Genomic DNA, 24720 nt, shown 5'->3' with positions numbered 1-24720 from the left:
AGGATTTGCTGATCTGTGCTACCAGTGGCAGCTGGGGAATAGTGGTGTGAGCAGACCCAACAGCACTTGTGACCGGTGCCAAAGACAAGCCAAGCTGGACCTGAGTTAATGCAGGAAGGACAAAATTTAATCCATAATAACTGCTGCAGCAACGAGAATGAGGGAGGAGGAGAGAGGCATAGGCAGTAGTCAGGGAAGCAGAAATAACTGAAAAGCAAGAAGGGGGCTGTCAACTCGATTAGGCTCTCTGGCTTTACTAACTGGAGCTTAACAAAATTAGGCCCCTACTCTCTCACAAAGCCTGGGAGATGGGCCCTATCAAACAGTTGATTCTCCTGGCAGCCTCTCTCTCAGGCAGGAACGTAAGAGAGCTGGAGGAGTCATCCTCGGGACACAGCCTTGAGTTGTTAGAAACGATGCCAGTGTTTGCTCCAGGGTGTGTGTGTGGGAAGGGAAGATGGTGTGGATGAAACCATTTATGTCCAAGAGTCTGCAGTATTTAGAGGCCAAGGTTGAGGTCCAGCTGAGAAGAGGGCCCAGAGAGGCCTGACCAGAAGGAGCGAGCCTTTGTCCTGGTGGTGAACACATGTGAAACAATACATCTCACCCCTCCTAACACATATAAGGACATATTCAATGCCAAGGGCAGGGGCTGTAGAGCAGCAATGCCATGTGGAACCCTAGGAAGATCAATTTTGTAGTTCACCATCTGGCTAAACGCTGGCATTTAGGCAAGATCCCTGTGTCAAAACCAAGGCCATCATCACGCTGTGGTATTGATAAAGATATATGAAGAAAATCTAACATTGCATTAACAAAAAACTGACTTTAAGAAGGTGTATGTGGCAAGAGCCAGTGTATATTAATAAATTCCTGTCATCTTTTATTCTTAACCTAATGTTTTTTTTAGGTGGAGTTTTACTCTTGTCACCAGTGCAGTGGTGTGATCTCGGCTCACTGTAACCTCTGCCTTCGGGTTCAAGCGATTCTCCTACCTCAGCCTCCCGACTAGCTGGGATTACAGCCGTGCGCCATCGTGCCCGAGTAATTTTGTATTTTAATAGATACGGGGTTTCACCACGTTGGCTGGGCTGGTCTCAAACTCCTGACGTCAGGTGATCCACTGCCTCAGCCTCCCAAAGTGCTGAGATTACAGGCATGAGCCACTGCGCCTGGCTTATTCAATGTAAATCTCAAGAAAGATTTTTATTTAGCATATTTTATAATTTATCAATACTGAGTGCTCTATCTGGTGATTCATCGCCTGAGTCCAGAGATAACAAAGGGCGACTTAATTTCTAGACATCTTACCTGTCGTGTCAGTCAACCAAAACACTGACAAAATGAAAAAGTACAAACGTAGTAGCTGCACCTGTTTCTGCTAAAGAAATATATTTCATTCTACAAAGTGCTCAACAGAATTTCTCAAATACATGCAAAAAGAAATAACTAAAAACGAACCAGTATCAATCGTTGGATAAAGATAGCCCTGCAGGGTGGGAGGCTGTCTCCCAACTTCTTTCCTGAGCAATTCATTCTCCTAACTGTGATTCCTGTGCTCCTTGCTGATTTTGACAAGAACCATTTCTATATATGTTTAGTTCAGGGCTTAAAATAAAGATGGGCTTCCCTTGTGTGGTATTCACACTACTAAAAAGTCATGGGCAGATCTGATGGGAAAGAAGAAAAAGGATCACTCTTTGCGTTGGCTTAGACTAAATCTCATTGCAAAGTTGAGTCCTCAGGAGCTACAAGCAGCAGCTCCACTCTTACCAGCCCTTTAACCTACTTACAGCACACTCGCCAGTCACCAGCAAGGGTTTCCAGTGTAGGAGCTGACCACTGAGGTTTTACTTTAGTAGGTTTGTGGATTTTTTTTTTTTTTTTTTTTTTTTTGAGACAGGGACTCACTCTGTCATCCAAGCTGGAGTGCAGTGACACAATCATGGCTCACTGTGGTCTCAACCTCCCCAGTAGCTAAGACTATATATGCGTGCCCCCATACCCAGATAATTTTTGTATTTTTTGTAGAGACAGGGCTTTGCCATGTTGCTGGTCTTGAACTCCTGGACTCCAGTGATCCTCCCACCTCGGTCTCCCAAAGTGCTGGAATTAGAGGTGTGAGCCACCACGCCAGGTCAGATTTATTTTTTTAAAAAAAGAAACACTCTAGGCTGGGCACGGTGGCTCATGCCTGTAATCCCAGCACTTTGGGAGGCCGAGGTGGGTGGATCACGAGGTCAGAAGATCAAGACCATCCTGGCTAACACAGTGAAACCCTGTCTCTACTAAAAATACAAAAAATTAGCTGGGCATAGTGGCGGGCGCCTGTAGTCCCAGCTACTCGGGAGGCTGAGGCAGGAGAATGAAGTGAACCTGGGAGGCGGAGCTTGCAGTGAGCCGAGATCACACCACTGCACTCCAGCCTGGGCGACAGAGCAAGACTCCGTATCAATAATAAAAAAAAAAAAAGAAACACTTTAGTACAAGAGCTTGCATGAGAGAGATTACCATGTTCTTTTCTTGTATTGAGCACAGTGACTTTTAAGTCTTTGCAGGGAAACTAAAATCTATGCAGTGCCTATAATCACGATCTTAAAAGACCAGGTGCATCAGGATTCAAAACCAGCAGACTCCTGGAAGGAGATGAGAGCTGCTCTTTGAGGAAGTGAGAGCTGCTCTGGATGGGTGGAGGGAGAGAGTTGCTCTGGGAGGAGGTGAGAACTGCTTAGGGAGGAAGAGAGAGCTGCTCTGTGCCCTGTGTAGGAGTGAGAGCTGCTCTGGGAGGGCAGCTGTTGAGGCTGAATTCTGCTTACAGCCAGCCTTAAAGTGATAGCAGAGGAAAATGTTTTCTTAGGGCAAATAGAAAGCTCCTTGCAAATAATGAATTGTGACGTTTTGCTTTTGTGAAGTTTGACTTTTTTCTATCAAAGAATAGACCTCTTCTATGTGTTAGTTGATATTTATACATCAAATATCAGTAAATTACTTTTTTTTTTTTTTGAGACGGAGTCTTGCTCTGTCGCCCAGGCTAGAATGCAGCGGCGCAATCTCAGCTCACTGCAGCTTCCGCCTCCCGGGTTCAAGTGATTCTCTTGCCTCAGCCTCCTGAGTAGCTGGGACTACAGGCGCATGCCACCACACCCTGCTAATTTTTTGTATTTTTAGTAGAGACAGGGTTTCACCGTGTTAGCCAGGATGGTCTCGATCTCCTGACCTCGTAATTCCCCTGCCTCGGCCTCCCAAAGTGCTGGGATTACAGGCATGAGCCACTGTGCCGGGATTACAGGCATGAGCCACTGTGCCCAACCTGTAAATTACTTTTCATTATAAATCTGTGGGCCGGGTGCAGTTTTGGGAGGCCTAGGTGGGCAGATCACCTGAAGTCAGGAGTTTAAGACCAGCCTGGCCAACATGGTGAAACCCTGTCTCTACTAAAAATAAAAAATTAGCCAGGTATGGTGGTGCGTGCCTGTAATCCCAGCTACTCAGGAGGCTGAGGTAGGAGAATCACTTGAACCCAGGAGATGGAGGTTGCAGTGAGCCGAGATCACGCCACTGCACTCTAGCCTGGGCGACAGAGCGAGACTCTGTCTCAAACAAACAAACAAACAAACTGTGGTGTTTTTAGCTGAGAAAGCAAAGGGTTATACTGCTGTTTTAAAGTTCCCTTTATACATCCTTTCCTTTCTGACGATGCAAGACAAAGGAAGCCCTCAGCGGGAACACATGCCTCTCTGGTGCTGCAGATGCGCTCCTCCAGAGCCATGAGCAGAGCCAGCCCCAAACTACATGCTTCAATCCAACAAGAACCTCCCTCCAAGTAAGGAACAGATGAGGTGTGATAATGGCACTGTGGTTATGGAAGGAAATGCCACGTTTTGAGGAGATTTACACTAAAGTATGTCCTGGTGAAATGATATGCTATCTGGGATTTGCTTTAAATACAGCAAAGAAGAAAAAGAAAGGGATAAAAAAGCAAATGTAAAATATGTGGATTCCTTATTTTTCATATGTAACTGAAAATGTTCATTATCAAATTAAAAAATTATATAATTAAAAATCCCTACAGAATCATTTTTTTTTAATGATTTTTACAGATAGGGTTTCACTATGTTGCCCAGGCTGAAGTGCGGTGGCTATTCACAGGTGCAATCCTACTCCTGATCAGCACGGGAGTTTTAACCTGTTTTAATAGGAGTTTCTGACTTGAGCCGGCTCACCCCTCATTAGACAATCTGGTGGTCCCCTGCACCCAGGAAGTAAACTGTATTGTAGACACCTGAATGACATAGCAAACCACAGCCCAGAACTCCTGGGCTCAAGAGATCCTCCCACCTTAGCCTCCTGAGTAGCTGGAACTACAGGCACATGCCACCATGCCCAGCCAGAATCATTTATTACTTGGATACTTTGGGGAGTTAGGAAATCTCCTTGAGTTCTAAACTGTACTTCAGTCATGACTTTATCTTTTAAAAGTGAATGAATTATTCTTTTCAACTGACCAATGTTTTAACGTTTACCTGCATATGAGTATCTGTAACAGTTCATTTTTCATCCCTTAATATCTCTGAAAAGACATCTGCATACTAATTATTTTTTTAAATATTATTTTTATGTTATTTGAGACCAGGTCTTGCTCTGTTCCCCAGGCTGAAGTGCAATGAGCGATCACAGCTCACTGCAGCCTCGACCTCCCAGGCTCAAGCAATCCTTTCGCCTCAGCCTCCTGAGTAGCTGGGGCCATTGGAATGTGCCATGCACCTGGCTAGTTTTAAATTTTTTGTACAGATGGGGTCTTGCTACATTACCCTGGTTGGTCTTGAACTCTTGGCCTCAAGCAATTCTCCTGCTCTGGCCTCCCAAAGTGCTAAGATTACAGGCATGATTTTAAGCCTGATCTAAAATTTATTTTTAACCTATTTGAAACAAATGAATTAAAAATTCTGTACTAAAATATTCTTTTAAATAATCCTGTTACACTATCTACTCAAGTCCTGATTCCACTCTGCTCCAAATAGCAAATAAAGGTCATATTTCTTGCAAAACATGTATATGAAAAAGCCTTCATCTCACAGATGTCCCAGAGGTGCACAGGCATTCAGTGACTGTTACTGCTTCTCCCCCTAAATGATCTGACAGTGCTTAGCTGCTGTGAAGACACAGTGGCCTCAGGGACATGATCACACTAGTACACAACAGATCACACAGGGTGCAAAACCTCCTTAGCAGATGAGAAGGGACTTGGGACCTACCTTTTGTATCCCAAAGCAAAAAGGATAAACCTTCCCACTTTCTAGGTTTAAAAAACACAAAACTAAATACAACCAGCACTGAGGCTAGAGAATAAAATGCAACCTACTAGTACTGCATGTGCCAAGACCTGAAAAGCTAAAAGCTTTACCATGGTGACTATTTAATACTTATCAGCCCAGACTCTTTCTACTTTATTTGAAATCATGCTTTAAGAGCGTCTAAGAAAATACCAGATTTAAGACTCCCTCCTTTTAAAAAGGTTTAGTATTTATAAAGAAGTATTACCTCTACTTCCGGAAAACTAAAATCTGGATATTGCTAGCAAAAACATGTATGAAGTGAAGAATTCTCATTTCAAAAACAACTGCCTTCTAAACAAGGGAAATTTCTATAGAATATTCTTTAAATAGGGAGATTCCTGTAGGTGGGTAGTTAAAATATAATCATGTTTTCAAAAACTCACTTTACCTACATTCTTTCATCCACTATATAAAGTGAAGTATACCTGTACCTGTATTTCAGGAGAACCATTAACCTCCCTTCAAGTGATACATTCTGGTCAAGTTACGTGAAGCCTTAAATACTTTCAGTTAAGCTGGTTTGAGCATAATCATCTATAAACTTTAAGTATAAATAGTCTCAGATAGAAACATAGGAAGTGGAATCAACAGGACCTGGTGACTAAGTGAAGGTTGGAGGTACAGAAAAGAGTCCAGGCTGCTCACACCTGTAGTCCCAGCACTTTAGGAGGCTAAGGCGGGTGGATCACTTGAGGTTAGGAATTCAAGACCAGCCTAGCCAACCCCGTCTTTACTAAAAATACAAAAATTAGCCAGGCATGGTAGTGCATGCCTGTGTGGTCCCAGCTACTTGGAAGGGTGAGGCACAAGAATCGTTTGAACCCGGGAGGTGGAGGTTGCAGTGAGCCGAGATCGTGCCACTGGGCGACAGAGCGAGACTCCGCCTCAAAATAATAACAATAATAATAATAATAATAATAATAATAATAATGAGTCCCAGTTTAGGGGATAAAGGATTCCCAGCTGAGGGCACAAACGATGAGCAATTCCCAGTTTAGGGCATAAATGATGAGCAAGACAGGAGTGCAGCTGAGGGGCCGGAGGGAGGAGAGGCGGGGTGGAGAGGATGCTAAGTTCAGACCACAGTGGACTTGAGCCATGTCTACGTCTATCCGGAGTTGCTCTGCAAGCATGGTGGTGGTGGTGACGGTGATGGTGTGGCAATGTGAAGGACAAGAGCGATGAGCGTGGGATAGGTGTGGGGAGCCAGCAGTGAACAGATGGGAGCTGATGCAGCTGTGGCAATAGAAGAAATCACCCAAAGGATGGAAAAAAGGGAAGAGGTCTGAGGTTGGAACCTAGGAAAGGGGACCGAGTTGGATGGAAAGGCATGCCATGAAGAGCCGGGGAGGGAGATGACAGGGATGGGAGGAGGAGGCGAGATCCAGCTGGGAGAGACACTGCCAGAAAGAACGTGCCTGGATGTGCTGACAGGGTCCAGAAGACGCCAACCAAGGTAGCCAAGCAGAGGATGGAAGCACCAGGCTGCCAAGGAGACCGCATCTGAGGCCAAGAGCCCAGAGAGAAGTATGCTCTGTGGCTCCTGGGGCAAGAAACAGGAACCACTGACTGGGGAGGGAAGCTGCAAATGCCTGGAAGACATACACAAGATATGCATTTTTGCTTGACCCAGGACAGGGGGCTACCCTGACTGTGGGAGGAAATGGGAGTCACTAACGTCCAGAAGCTTTAACACCTTGAAATTGTCTTAAGATGATTTAAAAAATGGTTCATGCACCCATATTATGTATGTGCCTCACTGCAGGAGCTCTCTGGAGATGGGGTATCAGAGATGACACAGGGACAAAGCCACAGCCTGGGAAGAGTTCTGGGCAGAGCCCGTTGTCTCCCACAGCAGAGAAACGTGTGGGGCTGCTTCTTGGAGCTCCCCCAGACGGGCAGGAACAAGGAGAGAGTCTTCTTCCCATGCCATTTTATCTACGTGGTAACTTTCATTCAGAAGTTACCACAAAATTCTTCCACATTTAAACTGGGGTCTCAAATTGAAGTTTGGGGCTGTTCTTTTGACCTTTCCTCAGTGGCCTGAGTCACATCAGCTCGTCACCGCCCTAGGAGGACCACACTCAGCCTGGAAATGCTGGGTGGCATATCAGCATGTCTACCTTTTTCATGGAAACACAGCTCAGGTTCTCACTGCATTCTCTAGTTGAAAGGCTTTCCAAGTGAACTGATAGTTAGCTAAGATCCAAAACATGCTGGAAGAATATTTCAAAATGTCAACGTCTCAAATAACTTTCACATATCAAGGAGCAAGGTATTCTCCTAAACCGAAGGAGAACACAGACAATGAAACATTCGCTCTGGCAGACCCTGCTGTGATGCTGGGTGTTTCCAGAACTGCAAAAGCTTCACTGCTGCAGCATTACTCTGGATCAACTTAGGACCCAGATATTTTTCCCAGTCATACTTACATTTATTTGACATTTTCTCTTTGTGTCATTCTGGTTTGCTCCCAAGCCCTATAAAACCTGTTCTATTTATAAACATATCCCAAGTTTATCAAGCTGAGTTTACATCACTATTTCTTCTGTAACTTTTATATTCTCCAAAATATTTTCTATCAGTCTATTATGGACTGAATTGTGTGCCCCAAAACTCATATGTTGAATTTTGTTGAACAAATGTGTTAAACCCCAAATGCGACTATTTTTGGAGATGGGGCCTGTAAAGAGGTAATTACAGTTAAATGAGGTAATATCGGTGGGAACCTAATCCAATAGGACTGGTGTCCTTACAGGAAGAGGAAGAGACACTGGAAATGTGGGTGCACAGAGAAAAGTCCACGTGAGAACACAATAAGAAGGCAGGTGTCTGTAAGCCAAGGAGACAGGCCTCAGGAGAAATGAGACCTGCCAACACCTTGATCTTGGACTTCCAGCCTCCAGAACTGTGAGAAATACCATTTCTGTTGTTGAAACCGCCCAGTCTGTGATATTCTGTCATGGCAGCCCAAGCAAACTAATACAGAGTCCTCACCCACTAAATAAATTCCAGGTAGGATTCCATTCCCTTCTTGCAATTTAATGGAAGACAAATTTCAGCCTGAAGTAAAATACATCCTTTGAACAAATTAGCTGTTTAAGTGTAGATGACATTAACAACATGCTGTGAAAAATAACTTTTTTTTGAGACAGAGTTGCCCTCTTGTTACCCAGGCTGGAGTGCAATGGCGCCATCTCGGTTCACTGCAATGCCTCCTGGGTTCAAGTAATTCCCCCGCCTCAGCCTCTGGAGTAGCTGGGACTACAGGCACGTGCCACCACGCCCGGTTAATTTTTTGTATTTTTAGTAGACGGGGTTTCACCATATTAGCCAGGATGGTCTTGATCTCCTGACCTCGTGATCCACCTGCCTCGGCCTCCCAAAGTGTTGAGATTACAGGCGTGAGCCACTGCGCCTGGCAACTTTTGTTTTTACAAAGGTTCCATCAAACTCAGCAACCCTCAGACTAGGATGAGACATTATACACTTTTTAGTGTGGTTCAGAGTAAAGAATATGTTACCTTTAAAGTATTCTTGCCAAAATTGTTTACTCCAACTCTAGTCTAGACTTAACTTCCAGTTTATAGGAAATACAAGGGCCAGAAGGAAAATGATGCCATAAGTAAACACAATCAGACAAATCTAGAGTGTGGGGACAGCGTGTAAGGCGGCCACACTGACCTCACGAAAAAGTCAATTTTAAAAAAGGGAAACTGTTCTAGACTAAAAGACTGAAGAGACAGAACAACCAACTGCCGGACATGAATTAAACTGGATCCTGGTTCCAAAAAACCAAAAAAGACTATGAAATACATTCCTGTAACAATTAGGGAAATAAAAAGATAGCCTAGATACCAGATAATGTCATTGCTAATATCTTAGGGGTGTCTGTGCAGGTGAAAGGCTTTATTCTCAGGAAACACACGTTGAAATATATAAGGGTGATGTGCCATGATGTCTACCACTTACTTTCAAAAACAAAAACTACAAAAAAGTGGGGAGTGGTGAGGAAAAAGTGCAAATATGGCAAAATGTTTCAGAAGGTTTCTCTACTTTTCTGTACATTTGAACACATTCATAACAGAAAGTTGGCAACATAGCGCACAATACAGGCACACACCACTATGCCCAGCTAATTTTTGTATTTTTAGTACAGACGGGGTTTCACCATGTTGGCCAGGATGGTCTCAATCTCCTGACCTCACGATCCACCCGCCTTGGCCTCTCAAAGTGCTGGGATTACAGGCGTGAGCCACCATGCCCAGCCATGTACTGCTTATATTTTTTAAAATTGACAGGAAGTAGCCTAAAATCCCACTATAAACCAAAATAGCTCAAGATGTGAAGAAGAGGTTTACTCCTGGAAGCTGTTTTAACTCACATTAAAGGCAGAAAGTTCTCAGGGAAGCAGGAAGAGACTCAGCCGGCTTCCTGCAGCTCTACCTTCATGTCCACCGTTCAGAGCCCCTGAGCTGCAGGGGTGCACTTTCCACATCCAACTCCTGACATTACAGACATTAGGCTGGCGCACAACCTGTCTATGGACTCTTTTTTCATTGATAAAATCAAACCAAGCAAGAGATATGAATGAGTGGTAGAGACGGGAGGAGGAGTATTCCTGCTCTACGTCCCAGTTCAAACAAGACTGACAGAGTGCCTGATACACATCTTCTCTGTGGTAAATTTTTCCCAGGGTCCTTATTGCTTCAGTGACCTCCAAATACTTTTTTTTTTTTTTTTAGAGATGGGGTCCTGCTATGTTGCCTAGGCTGGTCTCAAGAACTCCTGGGCTCAAGTGAGCCTCCCACCTCAGCCTCCTGACTAGCTGAGACAACAGGCACCCTGCTGCAACCCTTTTATTTAAAGGCAGTGGGGGGCACTTTCCGAGAACAAAATCCCACCAGTTAGTAAAAGCAGTCACCAGGACAGAGGCTGCGGCCATGTGTCCAGTTGCTTGCCACATCAGCTCTTCCCTCACGCCAAGGTCTACAGAGTCAAGGCCAGGCACGCCAGCATGGCCTCCATGCTTCCCATGGCCATTGTACAACTGACTCCTCCAGCCCCAGGAGTCTCCCTTCATGTTCCACAGCAGCAGGAAACCACTCCCTGTGGTACATGCACACCATGGTGTCAATACCCTGGAACTCTGCTTGGGCTGCCTGGAACAACGTACCCCAGATTCAACTTGGGAGTCACAGCCAGCCCTTCCTGGGAAGTCCTCCTCCACACGTTGCCAAGCCACAGCAGTAGATTCTGTGTAAGGAGAGGTCTGTCTCCTCAACAGGTTCAATTGTACCTCAAAGGCAAGAGCCACGTCTCTCTCACTGCTGTATCCCCAGTGGGTCCCCTGCCTGTCCTACATGTGCGCAGTCTGCTGGGGACACTGGCTGGCACCACTCATCAGAGGACCATGAGATGAGCCTCACAGATGGCTCGTGGGTTCCATCACTGTAGGCAAGGAAAGAATGTGAAGCCAAGACATCCACTCCTGGATTTTTAAGGGCTTTCACATCTGTTCCTTCATTTGATCATTAAAAAGCCCTGGGGATTAGGCGGGAAATAATACATAGTCTTTGTCACACAGGAGAAACTGATACAGGAGAGATCAGGTGCCTTGGGGAAGGTCACTTAATGCAACACACTTCTGAGACTCTGGGGGTAGTAAAAACCCATAAAAATGCAGCTTTATAATAAATGAATCTAAGCATTTCATATAAATACACACAAATACTAAGGGATAATTGGAAGCCTCTGGGGAAAGCAAGGGAAGAAACATGGAGTTGAAAATACCTTTTCATAAATCTCAAAATACCAATTTTGAGAAAAGAAAAAATATTTGTCTTTTTACTTGAAAAATGGAAACATTAAATATATAGTGACTAGAGGAAAGCAATTCAGTTAAAAAAAAGTGGCTCAAAAATGAAAGTTATGGTTCCATATTATACTGCTTGGTTTTTTACCAATAATAAACTTAAATCTCTGGGATAAAACATTCTGGCATTATATGTATTCTGCTATACATGGAAAACACACGTTTTATATTTATAAAGATTTTAACTAGTCAATCCTTATACTTTAAAAATTTTCATTTCATTTTTGAGACAGAGTCTCGCTCTGTCACCCAGGCTGGAGTGCAGTGGCACAATCCTGGCTCACTGCAACCTCTGCCTCCCAGTTCAAGCAATTCTCCTGTCTCAGCCTCCAAGCAGCTGGGATTACAGGCGCCCGCCACCATGCCTGGCTAATTTTTGTATTTTTTTTTTAGTAGAGACGGGGTTTCACCATATTGGTCAGGCTGGTCTCGAACTCCCGACCTTATGTGATCCACCTGCCTCCGCCTCCCAAAGTGTTGGGATTACAGGCGTGAGCCACCGTGCCCAGCCTCCAAAATGAATTATCAATATAGAATTTTGTTATTATGTTATTTTCTCATGAAAGTCAAATAAGCACATTAAAGAAAATTTTGAAATTCAATTTTTAAAAAATGAACCAGAGGCTCATTACTATAAAATAATTGCTTATAATCTTTTGATTCACTTCCCTCCAGCTTTTTACCACGTGGATGGGCTTCTTTGTTGTCTTACGATGTAGCAATATACCAAACATCCCATTTCCTATCCTGATTTTTTTTTAGCTTAGTATCAACTTAGTTGATATCATATCAACTGCATATTTATGCAGATTTTATTAATAAAATTGTATGAACATTTTATATAATTAAAATGTTAATGTTACCACATTGGTGGGAAACGTTGTTTCTCCAATTTATGGTTCATTTAAAATTTTTATTTTAATTTTTACCTGGACAGTTTTATTGTTCTTTTCCATTGTGATTCTTAAAGAGGCTTTTGCACCAGCTCCCCCGCTCCTGCCCCTTTCTTCCCTCCCAGCTCCCATGGTTTTAACATCACACACCCACCACATTTCAGAAGTGTTACCTGTTGGTCATCAGGAGTCCATATGCCACACGTAATTTGACTTTCCAAGTTGATTTCGGATGACCAGTGTCTTTGTCCACTGACAGAACCAACCAGGACAAACCCATCTCGATAGGAAATAAGTGCTTGAGTTCCATCATGGCTCCACGTGAAATCACTCACCTTGGGGACATACACAGAAAAGAGTCAATTTGTAATCTGAAAAGGAAAACATTTTATCAAAGTCTAGACATTGTCATTAACTTAGACTTTTGGCTAAGATGGAGATGGCCTTAAAATATAACATATGTTATTTGACAGCTATAAAAAAATTATTGAGGCCAGCCACAGTGCCTCATGCCTGTAAACCCAGAATGCTGGGAAGCCAAAGTGAGAGGATCACTTGAAGCCAGGAGCTTGAGCCCAGCCTAGACAAAATAGCGAGATACTACCTCTACAAAAAATTTTAAGAATTAGTCGAGGCTGGGTAAGGTGGCTCATGCCTGTAATCCCAGCACTTCGGGAGGCCGAGGCAGGCAGATCACTTGAGGTCAGGAGTTTGAGACCAGCCTGGCTAACATGGTAAAACCCCATCTCTACTAAAAATACAAAAATGAGGTAAGCGTGCTGGCACGTGCCCGTAGTCCTAGCCACTCGGGAGGCAGAGGTGAGAGAATCACTTGAACCTGGGAGAAAGAGGTTGCAGTGAGCCAAGATAGCGCCACTGCACTCCAGCCTGGGCAACAGAGTGAGACTGTGTCTCAAAACAATTAGTCGGGAGCCGTGGCAGACACCTGTGGTCTTAGCTACTCAGGAGGCTGAGGTGGGAGGATTCCTTGAGCCTAGGAGGTTGAGGCCTTAGTGAGCTATCATTGTGCCTCTGTACTCCAGCCTGGGTGACAGAGCAGAGCAAGGTATTGTTTCTAAAGAAATTTTTTTAAGAAAAATGATTGAATCTGACTTCAGGGCATACTGTGCATCAACAGTGTTCTATATGTTTCATGTACATTAATTCATTAAGCCTCAAGTCAACAGTCTGTGGAAGGTATTATTGTTCTCACCTACAAAGAAGACTCAGTCAACACAGCAGGCAAGAGACAGAAACACGAAAAATCCCAGGAATATCTGGCTACAGGGTCCTTCCTTTCAACCACTGTTACACTGCCTCTCACTTACGGTTAAGTAACAGATTCTCCATCAGTGTCTGTTGGTCCCTTACCGAAACAGTAAAGCTCTAAGTTTCTGATTATATTCCCCCTCAGTCTTGCTAACAATACTCCCTCAATCAGAATGAAGAAAAAAAAAAAAACTAACTGAAAAACATTACTTATACTTGGGTGTTAAGTTTATCAAATGCTATTGCATCTATTCAAATGACCACATTTTCCCCTCTATTAAGCTACTGTGGTAAGTTATTTGTACGGATTTTTACATATCATACTATTCTTGCATACCTACCAGAGTCCAATTTAGAGGTAAAGTATTGTCTTTTATATGCACAGTTGAAGCTGATGTGCTAGTGTCTTTAGACTTTCTGCATCTGCATTCATGAATGTAGTAGACCTGTGATTTTGTTTTGGTAATGTGCGTCTCTGGAGTTAGCAGGGTTATGTTACCCTCTCAGGATGAGCTGACGTAGTCCCTCTTTCTTCAATGCCCGGAAGAATTTGTATAAACAGATGATTTGTTGCTTGAAAGTTTGGTAGACAAGTCTGCCAAATCATCTGGCTACGTATTTTTGTAATGGGAAGATTATTAACCACTTCTTCAATTTAATAGTCCTAGTACTAAACTTTCATGTTTTCTTTTGAGACAGAGTCTTGCTCTGTTGCCCAGGCTGGAATGCAGTGGCATGATCTTGGCTCAGTGCAAACTTCACCTCCCGGGTCCAAGTGATTCTCTTGCCTTAGTCTCCTGGGTAGCTGGGATTACAGGCACGCACCACCACACCCAGCTAATTTCTGTATTTTTAGTAGAGATGGGGTTTTGCCATGTTGGCCAGGCTGGTCTCCAACTCCTGACCTCAAGTGATCTGTCCGCCTTGGTCTCCCAAAGTGTTGGAATTACAGGCGCGAGCCACTGTGCCCAGTCTAAACTTTCAACCTTTTTACTTCTTGAGTCAGTTCTGATAATTTTAGGGCTAGGCGCGGTGGCTCACACCTGTAATCCCAGCACTTTGGGAGGCTGAGGCGGGCAGATCACAGGTCAAGAGATCGAGACCATCTGGCCAACATGGTGAAACCCCGTTTCTACTAAAAATACAAAAATTAGCCGGGCGTGGTGACACGCGCCTGTAGTCCCAGCTACTCGGGAGACTGAGGCAGGAGAATCGCTTGAACCTGGGAGGTGGAGGCTGCAGTGAGCCGAGATCACGCCACTGCACTCCAGCCTGGCGACAGAGCGAGACTCCATTTCAAAAAAAAAAAAAAAAGTTCTGATAATTTTGAAAAGGAATTTGTCGATTTCATGTAAGTTTTCAAAACTGCTGGCAAGTAGTTAATATTTTCCTTTTAAAAATCAACTTTATTAAGGTATAATTTACATGCAGTAAAGTCCCTCCTCGCCCCAGGAGTCAATCCCCAACCCTAGTCCTAGACAAACAGTGATCTGATTTCTGTCATTGGTTGTTCATTCTAGAATTTTGCACGAATGGTACCATATGGTATGTTCAACTTCTGTGTCTGACTACTTTTACTCAGCATAAAGATGTTGAGTGTCATCTGAATTGCGTGTGTCAGTAGTTCATTCCTTTTCATACATATTATTCCATTGTATGAATATACCACAATTTGTCTATCCAAATTGCTATTCAGCAAAGTCTCAGGATACAAAATCAACATACAAAAATCACTAGCATTCCTACACACAAACAACAGCCAAATCCAGAGCCAAATCAGGAACAAACACTCATTCACAATTGAAACAAACAAACAAAAATGCCTAGGAATACAGATAACTAGTGAGGGGAAGGATCTCTACAAAGAGAACTACAAAACACTGCTCAAAGAAATCAGAGAAGACACAAACAAATGGAAACACACTACATGCTCACGGATAGGAAGAATCAATATCACTAAAAGGGCCATACTACCCAAAACAGTTTACAGGTTTAATGCTATTCCTATCAAACTACCAATGACATTCTTCACAGAACTAGAAAAAAACTATTTTTAAATTCATATGGAACCAAAAAAGAGCCCAAAGATCCAAGGCAATCCTAAGCAAAAAGAACAAAGCTAGAGGCATCATGCTACCTGACTTCAAACTATACTACAGTGCCACAGTAAGCAAAACAGCATGGTACTGGTACAAAAATGACACATAGACCAATGGAACAGAATAGAGAACCCAGAAATAAGGCTGCACATTTACAACCATCTGATCTTTGACAAAGCTGACAAAAACAAACAACGGGGAAAGGACTCCCTATTCAATAAATGGTGCTGGGATAACTGGGTAGCCATATGCAGAATATTGAAACTGGACCCCTTTCTTATACAATATACAAAAATCAACTCAAGATTAAAGACTTAAATGTAAAAACCCAAACTATAAAAACCTTTGAAGACAATCTAGGCAATACCATTCTGGACATAGGAACGGGCAAAGATTGCATGAGGAAGATACCAAAAGCAATCGCAACAAAAGCAAAAATTGACAAACAAGATCTAGTTGAACTAAAGAGCTTCAGAACAGCAAAAGAAATTATCAATAAAGTAAACAGACGACCTACAGAATGGGAGAAAAATTTTACAAAGTATGCATCTGACAAAGGTCTAATATACAGCATCTATAAGGATACTTAAACAAATTTACAAGAAAACGACCCCATTAAAAAGTGGGCAAAAAATAAGAACTGACACTTTTCAAAAGAAGTCATACATGCAGCCAACAAGCATATTTAAAAAGGCTCAACATCACTGATTGGAGAAATGCAAATCAAAACCACAATGAGATACCATCTCACATCAGTTGGAATGGCTACAATTAAAAAGTCAAAAAATAGCGCAGGGCGAGGTGGCTCACGCCTGTAATCTCAACACTTTGGGAGGCCAAAATGGGTGGACACCTTGAGCTCAGGAGTTCGAGACCAGAGATGGGTTTCCCATCTCTACTAAAAATACAAAAACTAGCCTGGCGTTGTGGCAGGCGCCTGTAATCCCAGCTACTCAGAAGGCTAAAATAGGAGAATCGTTTGAACCCAGGAAGGAGGTTGCAGAGAGCCAAGATCGTGCCACTGCACTCCAGCCTGGGCGACAGAGTGGGACTCTGTCTCAAAAAAGAAAACAAAAATTAAAACAGAAACAAAAAAACTAAGTGGTTATGTCATTTTATACTTGCATCGGCTGTCATTTTTGTTTTTTTGTTTTTTTTTTGAGACGGAGTTTTGCTCTTCTTGTCCAGGCTGGAGTGCAATGGCACGATCACAGCTCACTGCAACCTCCACCTCTCAGGTTCAAGCGATTCTCTGGCCGCAGCCTCCCCAGTAGCTGGGATTACAGGCGCCTGCTACCACACCTGGCTAATTTTGTATTTTTAGTAGAAACGAGGTTTCACCATGTTGGTCAGGCTGATCTCGAACTCCCAACCTCAGGTGATCAGCCCTCCTCGGCTTCCCAAAGTGCTGGGATTACATGCGTGAGCCACCACACCCAGCCTGTTGTCAGTCATTTTAATTTTAACTATTCTAGTAGGTGTATGACATTGTCTTTTTTTTTTTTTTTTTTTGAGACGGAGTCTCACTCTGTTGCCCAGGCTGGAGTGCAGTGGCGTGATCTCGGCGCACTGCAAGCTCCGCCTACCGGGTTCAAACAATTCTCCTGCCTCAGCCTCCCAAGTAGCTGGGACTACAGGCGCCCGCCACCATGCCCAGCTAATTTTTTTGTATTTTTAGTAGAGACGGGGTTTCACCATGTTAGCCAGGATGGTCTCGATCTCCTGACCTCATGATCCAACAGCCTCGGCCTCCCAAAGTGCTGGGATTACAGGCGCGAGCCACCGCGCCCAGCCGACATTGTCTAACTTGCATTTCCATAATGACTCATATGTTGGGCATCATTTCATGTGTTGATTGATCATCTACACATCTTTTGGGGTATATCTGTTGAAATCCCTTTCCATATACAGTTTGTCATCTGTATCCATGGATTCTGTATCCATGAATTCAACCAACTTTTAATAAAAACTGGAAAAAAATTACATTTGTAATGAACATGTACGCTTTTTTCTCCCCTTGTCATTACCCCTAAACACAATGTAACAACTATTTAGCATTTACATTGTATTAGGTATTATAAGTAATCTAGAAATGATTTGAACTATACAAGATGGGCTGAGCTTAGTGGCTCACACCTGTAATCCCAGCACTTTGGGAGGCCAAGGCAGGCAGATCACTTGATGTCAGGAGTTCAAGACCAGCCTGTCCAACATGGTGAAACCCCGTTTCTACTCAAAATGCAAAAATTAGCCGGGCATGGTAGTGCACATCTGTAGTCCCAGCTACTCAGGAGGCTGAGTCAGGAGAATCACTTGAATCTGGGAGGCGGAGTTGCAGTGAGCCGATATCAAGCCACTGCACTCCAGCACAGAGCGAGACTCGATCTCAAAATAAGTAAATAAATAAGTATACAAGATGATGTGCATAGATTATATACAAATATACCGTTTTACATCATATACGTGTGCATCCATGAATTTCGGTATCTGTGGGAAGTCCTGGAACCAATCCCCTATGGATACCAAGGGATGACTGCATGAACACAGGCAAATTTATTTATTTATTTATTTACTTATTTATTTTTATTATTTTTTTTTGAGATGGAGTCTCGCTCTGTCACCCACGCTGGAGTGCAGTGGCACCATCTCAGCTCACTGCAAGCTCCGCCTCCTGGGTTCACGCCATTCTCTTGCCTCAGCCTCTCCAAGTAGCTGGGACTATAGGCGCCTGCCACCACGCCCAGCTAATTTTTTGTATTTTTAGTGGAGACGGGGTTTCACCGTGGTCTCGATCTCCTGACCTCGTGATCCGCCCACCTTGGCCTCCCAAAGTGCTGGGATTACAAGCGTGAGCCACCTCGCCCGGCTAGGCAAATATATTTAAAAAATATATAGTAAATATCAGTTTTCACCTTCTTACTCTCATAAAATTTCTCTATACATCCTAGATATAATCCTTTATCAGATATGTGTACTTCAAATATTTTCTCCCAGTCTTTGGCTTGACTTTTCATTTTTTTAATGGTATCTTCCAAAGAGAAGAAGTTGGCCAGGCGCAGTGGCTCACACCTGTAATCCCAGCACTTTGGGAGGCTGAGGCGGGCGGATCACGCGGTCAGGAGATTGAGACCATCCTGGCTAACATGGTGAAACCCCGTCTCTACTAAAAATACAAAAAATTAGCCGGGTGTGGTGGCAGGCACCTGTAGTTCCAGCTACTTGGGAGGCTGAGACAGGAGAATGGCGTGAACCTGGTAGGCAGTGCTTGCAGTGAGCCAAGATTGCACCACTGCACTCCAGCCTGGGCGGCAGAGTGAGACTCCATCTCAAAATAACAACAACAACAAAAACAAAAACAAACTAACAACAACAACAAAATCAAAAACAAACAAACAACAACAAGAAACAGAAGAAGCTTAAATTAAGAATAAATTTAATTTATAATTGGCCCATAATAACTGTATATATGTATAGGGTACAATGTGATGTTTCAATGCATGAATACATAATATAATGATCAAATCACAGTTAATACCATATCACTTTAAACATTTATCATTTCTTTGTGGTGACAATACTTAAAATTTTCTCTTCTAGCAATCTTGAAATATGCTCTACATTGTTATTTGTTATACTTACTCTACTGTGTAACAGAACACCAAAACTTATTTTTCCTAATTGTAACTTTGTATCATTAAATTTCGATGAAGTCCAATATCAAGTTTTTTCTTTTATGGATCATGCTTTCTGCATCCCATCCAAGAAATCTTTACTTAGCCCCAGGCTGCAAAGACTTCTAGAAGTTTAGCTTTTACACTTATGTTGTAGGAGTTATTAATAAATTATTGTAGGCAGATAGAGGAAAAGGAGTCCTGGGAAGCTTTCTTTTTTTCCCCCCTTTTTTGTGGAGGAAGGGGTCTTGCTGTATTGCCCAGGCAGGTCTCCAACTCCTGGGCTCAAGCTATCCTCCCGCCTCTGCCTCCCTGAGAGCCTGGATTACAGGCGTGAGCCTGTAAGTTTCTTAGAGCCAGGCTAGCAACCTTTGATATGCAAATGTAGACCATTAGAAACTGGGTCCACCCAACATGGCGATTCCTGCGCCTTCCTGCCCTTGTCCCAGGTGTTCCTGGCAACATGGCCGCCCCCACATATCCCCACATGTGTAGAACATCCTTGGCGCCCTGCATTTGCATATTTAAAGGCTGGGGTGGGAAGGCCAGCATTTTCCGAGGGCTACATGGTGAATCACATGCCTAGTCAAACCAATCCCAAGCCCTATGGAAATCAGACATCGCCTCCTTCAGCCTCTGCATATAGACTTGGCTGGTATCCACCGCACTTGGGGACCTCCTCTTTCGGCTTTGGAGCCTCCTCTCCTTCTATCTCTGTATGGGGGAGCCTCTTCCTTCTGCCTTCTCCTTCCTTCTTATTAAACTCTCCGCTCCTTAAGACCACTCCACATGTGTCCGTGTTTTGTCTAAACTGGCCTGAGAACTAAGAACCCTGGTGGTTCCTCCACTCACTGGAGCCATATCACTTATCTCTATGATTCATCTGGAGTTAATTTTTACGCACGGTGTGAGCTAAGAATCAAGGTTTTCTTTTAAAAAATACAGATATTCAGTTGTTTCAGCACCATTTGTTGAAAAGATTTCGAAATTTCCCCCATTGAACTACCTATGCATCTTATAATTTACGTTTGGTTACCTTGTAATCTCTATTTATAGCTATGCCCAACTTTTCATTCATAAAATTGTTTACTTCAGTGTTCTCTTTTCTTCTCTTGATCAGTTTTGCAAGCAATTTGTCTATTTTGTTGATTTCTTTCCAAAGAACAAATTTTTGGGTTTGTTGATCTCTACCTTATCGTTTTTCCCTATTGTACTAATTTTCACTTTCATTTTTATTATCTTACTTTTTCTTTCATTGGATTTACTCTCCTGTTCAATTAATAATATTTTAAGATAAATACCTATCTGACCAATGAACACAGTTTTATTGCTAATATAAGTAATTAAGGATATACATTTCTCTCACAGCACCACTTTAATCATATCTCACAAATTCTGGTATATAATTAAGGACTAAATTCTGATTTTTTTTACCTTGCCCAAATTCCTATCTAAGGGGTCTGGTGAGTCATGCTCTACAAATCATAAATTCTCATCACATAGTATTATATATCATGATTTACTTTCCAACCTCACTCTGGCATAACATTACAACACAAAGAAGAAAATGAAAATATTTTACCCCAAAACATGCTTCTTTGCCATATTTTGAAATGGTCCTACAAAGCTGTTCTTTGTGGGGAAAAATTTGCATCTGTAAAGAATCTCTATTAACGTCACTAGATCTTTTTCTTCCAGACCCTCCCAATTCTAAAGAGACTACCTAAAATCTGAATAGGAAACATTTGTCATCCTACTGTCTCTAAGGACAGCCACTATAAGACTGCAAAAGAACTTTGGGCTGCACAAAATTTTATTTTAACCTGAACATTATCTTTCTATCAATCCGTGGTCTTCAGACAAACTCAACCAATTGTCAACTAGAAAATATTTAAATTCACCATAGCCTGGAACCTCCCGGACCCCTTTGAGTTGTTCTGCCTTTCTGGACCAAACCAATGTATTTCTTTTTCTTTTCTTTTTTTTTTTTTTTGAGATGGAGCCTTGCTCTGTGGCCCAGGCTGCAGTGCAGTGGCGTGATCTCGGCTCACTGCAAGCTCCACCTCCTGGGTTCACGCCATTCTCCTGCCTCAGCCTCCCGAGTAGCTGGGACTACAGGCGCCTGCCACCACGCCTGGCTAATATTTTTGTATTTTTAGTAGAGACGGGGTTTCACCATGTTAGCCAGGATGGTCTTGATCTCCTGACCTTGTGGATCCGCCTGCCTCAGCCTCCCAAAGTGTTGGGATTACAGGCGTGAGCCACTGCGCCCGGCCACCAATGTATTTCTTAAATGTATTTGATTGATGTCTCATGCCTCTCCAAAGTATGTAAAACCAAACTGCGGCCCGACCACCTTGGGCACATGTTCTCAGGACTTCCTGAGGGCTGTGTCACGGGCCATGGTCACTCATGTTTGGCTCAGAATAAATCTCTTCAAATATTTTACAGAGTTCGACTCTTTGTTGACATAATGTTTTCATTATAATTTAGATCTAGCATTTTATAAACATCTATTAAATATATTCTGTAAACCATGAGCTATTTAACAATATATTTAAAAATGTCTAAACAGGCCGGGTGAGGTGGCTCACGCCTGTAGTCCCAGCACTTTGGGAGGATGTGGCAGGTGGATCACCTGAGGTCAGGAGTTTGAGACCCACCCAGCCAACATGGTGAAACCTCGTCTCTACTAAAAAAAACAAAAATTAGCCAGGTGTAGTGGCGGGTGCCTGTAATCCCAGCTACTCAGGAGGCTGAGACAGGAGAATCGCTTGAACCCGGGAGGCAGAGATTGCAGTGAGCCGAGATCGCGCCATTGCACTCCAGCCTAGGCAACAAGAGTGAAACTCGGTCAGAAAACAAAAAACAAAAACAGACAGGGATCTCTTATCTTTTCGTTATTAACTTCTAACCCAGTTGCACTGTGTTCAGAGATCATGGTCTATAATCATCATAGCTGACACTGGAAATCTGTTTTTTATTTAAGTCCTAGAACAGGGATTGGCAAGCTATGGCCTGTGAGCCAAATCTGACCTGTCACCTATTTTTGTATGGCCCACAAACTGACAATGGTTTTAAGTGGTTGAGAAGAAAAAAATCAAAAGAAGAATGATATTTTGTAATTTGAAATTACATAAAATTCAAATTTCAGTGTTCATAAATCAAATTTTAAATTTTGTCAATAAAAATCTTTTGGAAATCTGATTTTCCTCTTGTTATATGATACCTATATAATATCCTCAATTTTGACTCCTGGTCCACAAAACCTAAAATATTTACTATCTGACCCTTCACAGAAAAGGTTTGCATAATCCTGCCCTAGAACATGATCAATTTTTATGACCCTTCTGTGTTTGAGAAAAATGTATGTTGTCTAATTGGTGAATTAAGAACCTATAAATGTCCTTTAGGTCAAGCTTGTTAATTGTGTTGCTCAGATCATCTACATCTTTGCTGACTGTCATTAAAATGTCTGAGTATGTCAATGGATTTATCAATTTTTCCTTTCAGTCCTATTAGTTTCCTTCACTTATTGTGATGCTATTAATAAGTGTATACATATTAAAAATATGCTCTTGGTAAACTACAGCTTACCAAATAATGCTTTCTGTTTTCTACAAACCAAATAATACTTTCTGTCTTCAAATCTACTTTATCTGATACTAATATATAGCTACATCAGCTTTATTTTTTTCTTCGTATTTGCAAGATATATCTTTCTCATCCTTTAAATTTGTTTATGTCCTTAAGTTTGAGGTGTGGCTCTAAACAATATATACTGTTATCTAGATTTTTACAAATATAATCTGCTAAGCTCTATCTTTTGATTGGTAAATTTAATCCATTTACATTTATTCTACTTAGTGTTATATTTGTTCCTGTTTTCTACCACCTTGGTTTACTTTTTCAATTTGTCCTACATTGTGTTTCTTTTTAATCTTTTCTAACAAAACAAATGCTATCTATAATCTTCACTGTTGCTTATAGTTACAAACATTTAGCTTTTTAAAAAATCTATGGTATTAATGGATCTATTACATTTCAGGTAATGAGAAAATAAATGAACAAACACCAAAAGAACATGAACTTCTTGCTGTTTTTCAAGTAGGGATTATGAGTTTATGTTGTGTTATCAGCAATGTCTCTATCATGACAATGGCATGGTTTGTGAGATAGCTCTTGAATAGCTGGTCTGAGATTACTGAAAAAAGTTGTTTCCTCAGATAAACTCAGAACCTTGGCTTCACTGACTTTATGTTCCAACCAATTATACTGTCTGGTTTTTCTCATTAACATAAAACAATGTTTTTCAGAAACAATGTATTACATTCTGGAATAAAATTAAAAAGCTCTTTCATTTTGCAAAGATAATGCTATTTACTTATATGCATTTTAACTATGTATCTTAAAAAAGATTTGTACTAAAAGAAAAAACTATTTTGGGAAATCTCCTTAATCCATAGCCAAAACGCATAGCCAGTAAAAAGAAGCTTCTTAGAGATACCAGCAATTTTACATCACACAAAAAAAACTGGTAATAGAGGATGTTCACATGGACTAATTGGGTTTCTGTTTATTTGTCTAGAGACTTGGTCTTGCTTTGTTGCCCAGGCTGGAGTGCAGTGGCACAGTCATAGTTCACTGTAGCCTCAAATGGCTGGGCTCAAGCAATCCTCCCATTGCCGCCTTCCAAGTAGCTGGGACTACAGGGTTGTGCTACCATACCAAGCTGATTTTAAAACTATTAAAGACCTCGAGATGAGGTCTTGCTATATTGTCCAGGCTGATCTTGAACTCTGGTCACAAGAGATCCTCCTGACTCAGTCTCCCAACTAGCCACTTGGCCCAATTTGGGTTTATTAGGTCAACATAAAGTGATAAGAATATATCACAACTGGAAAAACAAAACCAGAGAAAACCAAGTATCAAATTGCTTAAAAAAAAAAAAAAAAGTGGTGGCTCATGCCTGTAATTCTAGCACTTTGGGAGGCCAAGACGGGTGGATCACCTGAGCCCAGGAGTTCAAGAACAGCCTGGGCAACACGGTGAAACCCTGTCTCTACTAAAAGTATAAAAAATTAGCTGGGTGTGGTGGTGCATGCCTGTAATTCCAGCTACTTAGGAGGCTGGGACAAAAGAACTGCTTCAACCCGGGAGGTGGAGGTTGCAGTGAGCCAAAGATGCACCACTGCACTCCAGCCTGGGTGACAGAGAAACCTTGTCTCCAAAAAAAACAAAACAAAACAAAACAAAAAAAAACAAAAAGGCAGAAACTCCAGTTCTTTTAGTTTTTCAAATGCAGAAGGTTGCAGTGCCCTTGCTTTACTGAAGAGTTCTCAGGCATGGATTAATTGAAGCTGAGCAGCAGGCTGACCATGCCATTGACCCAGGCAGCTTTTCATCAGACTGTCTCAGAGTGTGTGTGCCTGGTACAGCCGCCCCTGGTGACTAATACTGTAAAATAATGCATGTACTGTTCCAAACTCATTTTTGAAATAAAGGACTCTTAATCATTTCCTGAAAAAGAAATTGTTAAAGCATCTCTTAGCTTTTGCCAAATGTTTGATTACTTTG

At 42.3% G+C, this 24720-nt stretch overlaps 1 protein-coding gene across 7 annotated transcripts in view; it reads right to left on the bottom strand.

Moving 5' to 3' along the window:
* Nucleotides 1-24720, bottom strand: part of TULP4 (TUB like protein 4) — a 293022-nt gene that overhangs the window by 70203 nt on the left and 198099 nt on the right. For all 7 annotated transcript variants that reach the window (XM_030809905.1, XM_030809906.1, XM_030809907.1 and 4 more), the window contains one exon: nucleotides 12278-12439. In XM_030809905.1, the coding sequence (XP_030665765.1) occupies nucleotides 12278-12439 (162 nt within the window). The remainder of the gene's footprint in view (nucleotides 1-12277; nucleotides 12440-24720) is intronic.

Source organism: Nomascus leucogenys, chromosome 3, assembly GCF_006542625.1.
Source record: "Nomascus leucogenys isolate Asia chromosome 3, Asia_NLE_v1, whole genome shotgun sequence".
Taxonomy (NCBI): Eukaryota; Metazoa; Chordata; class Mammalia; order Primates; family Hylobatidae; genus Nomascus; species Nomascus leucogenys.
Note: the sequence above shows the minus strand (reverse complement) of the source record. Positions and strands in the feature narration are given on the sequence as shown.